Source organism: Muscardinus avellanarius (assembly GCF_963383645.1).
Source record: "Muscardinus avellanarius genome assembly, chromosome: 2".
Lineage (NCBI taxonomy): Eukaryota > Metazoa > Chordata > Mammalia > Rodentia > Gliridae > Muscardinus > Muscardinus avellanarius.
Window position 1 is genome coordinate 48,747,382 of NC_137787.1, and position 6,000 is coordinate 48,753,381.

General features: G+C 33.1%; 1 protein-coding gene across 5 annotated transcripts in view; it reads right to left on the reverse strand.

Moving 5' to 3' along the window:
• The window catches only part of GULP1 (GULP PTB domain containing engulfment adaptor 1), a gene marked incomplete at both ends in the record, with an annotated part of 101,950 nt that extends 96,453 nt beyond the window's left edge, over positions 1–5,497 (reverse strand). For all 5 annotated transcript variants that reach the window (XM_080689114.1, XM_080689113.1, XM_080689112.1 and 2 more), the window contains one exon: positions 5,470–5,497. In XM_080689114.1, the coding sequence (XP_080545240.1) occupies positions 5,470–5,497 (28 nt within the window). The remainder of the gene's footprint in view (positions 1–5,469) is intronic.
• Between the last annotated feature and the right edge of the window lie 503 nt (positions 5,498–6,000).

The following is a 6,000-nucleotide window of genomic DNA, read 5'->3' on the forward strand; positions in this document are numbered from 1 at the left end:
CTTGCATTGGAATAGAAGATCACAAACTCGGTGTGAACATACTTTTATTGACTTTGTTTCCTGAGCTAATGCATTCAGAGCACACGTGAGGTGCTTGTAGAACTGGGGGCATTCTCTTGGAGCCATGTGAAGGAAAGTGGTCAGGAAGCCCTGTGAGCAGCTGTCTGGTGCTGAGCCTTGAAAAGCCGTTAGACAGGAATGCTGTCTGTTAGGAAAAGCAGTTAGCAGAATTTTGAATAATTACTAAGGCAGCGAGAAGCACAAGGAAGAGAGTCATTTCATTTCTTTTTAATGACAGAAATGTAAAGAGTGAGGCAGAAATGACTCCAGATATTCAAATATGGTGACAAGAGGTGGTAGAATTCCACTTTGTGACACAGTATTATGGAGAGCGGACTGGATATTGCCATTAAAGATTATCAAAACGTGTGCCAAATACTAGGACCTATTTCACAGATGACGGTGGCCTTATAAATCAGTCCTTTTTTAAAATGGGAGTTCTAACTCCTCATAACCTTCTTTTAGGAATAAAATCTATGTAACAGACCTTGGGATTATTTTAATAAAAAATTCGACATTTTTAAATACTAAAACATGAGTTCTCTAGGTAATTTTATGGATGTAAATAATCTCTTTGCTAAATGATATTGGGCAAAAGGTGAACACTATGTTAATAAACCGAAATATGTGAGAAATAAAAAAAAGATATCTAATTTTCCTTCTTATTCCTTTTCTGTATTCTTCTTGTGTCTCCTTTCCAAAATATACAACACTTCTTAGGAGGATGTAAAGTCTTGCTAAAGTATCAACATGATAGTTCATATCAATCCAAAGGCAAAGAGATAATTGCTTTCTCCTGTAAGCCAGTATTATTTGAAAAAAGTTGATATTGCCTCTGTTATAGTCTCATATTGCAATGGTATAGAAAGAGGATAGGAATATCTTCTAGCTGTTTCTGGTGACATGCCAAACCATATTAAATTACCAGTGGAGAAGCTGCATTTTCTACAGTAACTAAGATCTGCATTCATATATCAAATGTGAATGTTTTGCTGGTTTATCATTATATAATCTGTTATAGGTAGTATTCCTATAAAACCAGAAGGAATTCCAAAATGAGTCCTTACTGTCAATTGCATTTATACACTGATAAACAACAAAAAAGGTACAATAAACTCTTCATATTAACTCACACAGATGTGTTGGACCTCAAGAAGATAATGCAGATGATGGTCCTTGGTCACTAGTTATGCCCACAGAGGCAATTAGGAAACCTAACTGGTATAAAAATGGGAATATAGACATTTGAGTATATGTTTCCCTTTCTTGACATTATACAAAATCACTGACTCAGTATTGAACACTCATATGAAAGGAAATGCTTTTGAATGCCTGAGAAGTGTCAAACCACTCTGACTCTGGGTCAATACATTTAGATTTTAAGTGCATTTAGATGCAGTGCTCATGAGGAACTTACAGCCACTTCATTATGTTGTGTCACTAGAGCTTAAGAAAATGAAAGCAGCTACTTTGATCATATTAAATTTAAAACCAAATGTTGTAGGATGAATGGTTATATTTATATAACATTTTCACAAAAATGAAAATAATTCTTAAATATTGACTTTTAAGTGTTAGGCACTATGATCATATTGACTCATCGGTTTGTCATCTGTTAAGTTCAAGAAAATGAAGTACAATTATCTGAATTATGTAATCACACTTATTCATATGCTATACCTTGTGCCTTCTTTACTAAATGATTTTTTGATGTAATAAATAGTATATAGGATTTTCAAATTTTAAAGAGAATGCCAATATAACAAATCTATAAAAATGCAATCATTAAATTCTATCTTATAATTATGATGTTAGACTAACTTTTGAAGAGCTTTCAAAATAGATCAAAATGATGCAAATCTAATATATTCAGACTTTTTCATTATCTCTGAGTGACACTATTAGAGACTGGAAAGAAAAATCAGTGAAGTATCTAGCTAATTTAATCAAATAATACCATAAGAATGATAAGACTTCAGAGATTTAATGAAATGAAGGAAACAAGTATGTTTAGAATTAAGGGAATAGCTTTTTTCCCCTTAGGCTCCTGAGTTGTTCGGTAGGGTTACACAGGATGACCAAATATTCTGGATATATATAAAATAAGAAATAAGCTTTTCCTGACAGGAGACCATTTTACTTTATACAGAATACTGTTCACATTATACACTGATAATTGTTACTGAAAATAACACCTAAATAATATACTCTCTAGGTATATTATTGTAGCTCTGAATTGTCAAGATATCTGAATTCTTTCTTAAAATTCAAATTTTCTATCTCAAATTAAAATTCAATTAAATATTACTATTGGTTAAACTGGAAGTGAGGCTCAAATAATTTTTTTCCTTTAACAAATGAGAGTCAGAACTGACTAAATGTAAGGTAGAAATTTTAGTATCAAGGTCTAACTTAGAGTTGGTATAAAATATTGATCAATAACTTGGTAATAATGATATTTAATCCATTAGAAAATAAATGAAGGTGAAAGAAACACAAAAAGAATAAGAAAAACAGGAAATAACAAGTGCATCTGCTTCTTGATTCTCCAGATCAATCCAATTTTCTCCAAGATCCAACCCCACTGTATGCAAACGAAACAAACAGATAGCAGTCCCTGGTTACCTGAATTACTTATAAGCCCTTCTTGGGATTTGTCAAGGCACATTCAAAACTCCTTTATATAAATATTAATTTACAAATGTGGGAATTCGGCTTTAAACCACTGGGAAGGTAAATCAAAAGTGTGTGTGTGTGTGTGTGTGTGTGTGTGTGTGTGTGTGTAGCACTAGAAATTGAACACAGGACACATTCTTCCTCAGATCTATACCCCTGACCAAATTTTTTTTTTTTGAAACAAGTTCTTGCTAAATTGCTAATGCTGTCTTTGAACCTATGATCCTTTAGTCTCAGCCTACCAAGTACTGGAATAACAGGTGTGTACCACCATGCTGGGTTTGGATATGTTTTTTGAAGTGTGAGTTATGATGTAAAGTTTTCAATATAACATAGATTTATTTCTAGACTTCATTATTAGTAAAATGGATAACAAGAAACATTATTTTACTTTTGGCATATGTTTTAAATCAGAAGCAAGCTATAAAGAATGTCATTTGGCTTACCTTTGTGAAAAAATAAAAGTAAAATATAAGTAAAACAATGTTGCATTATTTAAATTCCTGCTGAATACATTAATCTTCTGTGCCACATCTAAATGTTTTAATGCCACACTTCATTGACAAAAAGTCAGCGATTTCAGAAATCCATTATACTTCAACCTGATTCCACTGGAATGTGTTTTCCTACATTAAATCAAGGGTCTTAAAATGTATACTTATTTGTCCTTTATTAAATTAATTCCCATGGCTAAGTGGAGGTCTGTCAAACTGAAACACAGATCTTATTATACCCCAAGTATTCCTGCTACCTTTTTCTACACATAGCTGAAAGTAAAAGTTATTCCAACTTTTATCATCTCGCTAAATCAGGTAACTCTAAACTTTGTAAAGAGAGGATACACTCTTCCTAATAGCATGGTATAAAGCAGAATACTCTAGTTTTAGACTACTAATTATCCATATATTATAAGATGTACTACAGCTTTTGATAATTATACTGTTGACTATATTATTAGGCCATTTTTACAATACAGCAATTAAGGTACATCTTCCAAATAACACAGTATATGAATCATAAAATAATTAGATTTCTTGGACTCTTGTTTGGCAATTTACAATGCCCTATGAAGTTCAGTATGGAATATTCTACTTATCAGCCATCTCTTTTTTTAAATCATCTTTGAACTTAATTATAATTGTTTAAATATTCTTTCCAAATTCATCAATAGCATGTTAAACAGGAAAAACCCTGTGTCCTCCCTTTGATAACTTTCAGAATGAGAAGTATACATTATTTTAATTTCACAGAATTAAAACTACGAAATGCTTTCCTATGAGAATAATGTGAAATATTTTGTCATATGCCTTGTTTTCGTCCTCCTTAAAAAATAACATGTAACAGCCAGGAGTAGTGGCACACGCTTGTTATCTCAGTATCTGGGAGGCTGAGACAGGAGGATCTGGGTTCGTGAACAGCCTCAGCTACTTAGTGAGGGCCTTTGCAACTCAGTGAGACCCTGTTTCAAAATAAAAAATAAAAAATAGGACTGGGGCATAGCTCAAAGTTAGAATGCCCCTGGATTTCAACCCCAGTATTGCCAAAAAAAATTAATAATAACATGTAACTAGGATTTCTTTTACTTTTTGCTGATTATTATGATATAATGAAATTATATTTATTGTAGATTCAAACTTTAATATTAATAACAAGCTTATTTTTTGTCTCATTGCTACTGAAGGACCAAAGCGACGCCATGACAGGCTTCAGTTAAAGCTTTAAGTAAAGTAGGCCTAAGTTTCCTTTTTCTTAAAAGTTAAATTTCTATAACTCATTGTCCCATCCATGAAGAAACTGTAACTATGTTAATCTGATCCTCCCCTAGCAACAGGCAATTGGTGCTGAGTACCTCTGTGTCTGGAATTTGTAGATAACCAAGCAAGATCACTCTGCTCTGAGAAAGAGACCTCCACTCAACTTGAACATGCTTGAGATAGGTGCCACAGGCCAGACCAACCAGGTTAAAGGTTACCTTAGATGGCTGAAATTTCCCTGATGACAGCCCTTTCCTATGGTGCAAAAGCTAAACCAATCGGGGGCCGATAGCAGGTGCTTGGTTACAAAAACAACCAATCAATATAATGGTGGGAAGGGCACCCTTCTTAGGGGATAAAAGCTTTGTTCTGGGGTGGGGGGGTGGGGGGCAAAGGGCTCTTCCTCGTGACCACTGCATTGGTTGGTGTATCTGGAGAGCCCAAGCTCGAGTTTGAATAAAAATCCCTTTTGCTTTTTTCATCGGAACTTCAGCTCCTGGTGGTCTTTGTCAGATAACAGACTGGCATATCACTACTAATTCACCCATCAAGTCTTTCCATGCCATTTAATAATGCATAAAGTGTGTATATCCACATATACACAGAAATGATTAGGAATAAATTTATTCAACCTTATCTGAGCCATGAGAGTTTAGTATCATACAGCTACATAAAGTGAAATTAGGACTGGGTTTTAGATCATTTTACTCTCTACAATTTCACGACATATATAACACAAAATTGCCAGGAAACAATCACATATGTATTGTCAACTAAATGTGTTAACTCCCCTATTTAATTACAATGAAAATCAAATAAGGTTAATAAGCAATATTTGCAAATTAAAATTCCTCTATCCTGACTTATACCTAAGCCATGTGGTTTGAAAATAGAAAAAAACTTACTTTACAACACCTTTGCTTTATTTTCCTAGAATTGTTACTTTGACTACCAAGTCTTCTAAAATGGGGATACATACCTTTCTTCCTGCTAAAAGCACGGTTCATGATGAGATGCCACCAAATAAACGATCAGTTCAATTACACTTTATATCCTATAAAATGAAAAAATATTAACACATACATGAAGGACTATTGGCCAATCATTTGCATTAACACAATTTTAATTACAAATTTTAATAATATTTTAAAATAAAATAAAATTTAAAAATAAAATTGCAAAATATATTCTAAGATGTCTCAAAGGAAAATGGATAAGAATAAACATAAATAGTCTATTCTGACCAGCACAGCAGTTAAAAACAATACACCAGGTACAGAATGTAAAAGTACTGTTCCATATGTACATTAAATTCCAATCTCAAAGATTACAAAAAAGAGGAGTGAGGGGGCTGGAATACAGAAGGAAATGCTCCAACAATTGCATACATGTATGTTTCTATCACTGTATACCTAAGTATGGCATAGAACTACAATGCACCAATAAAATTATGTAAGAAAAGAACAAAACAACAACTGAAATTCCTCTATATTTAAGTTAATTTTTCTCT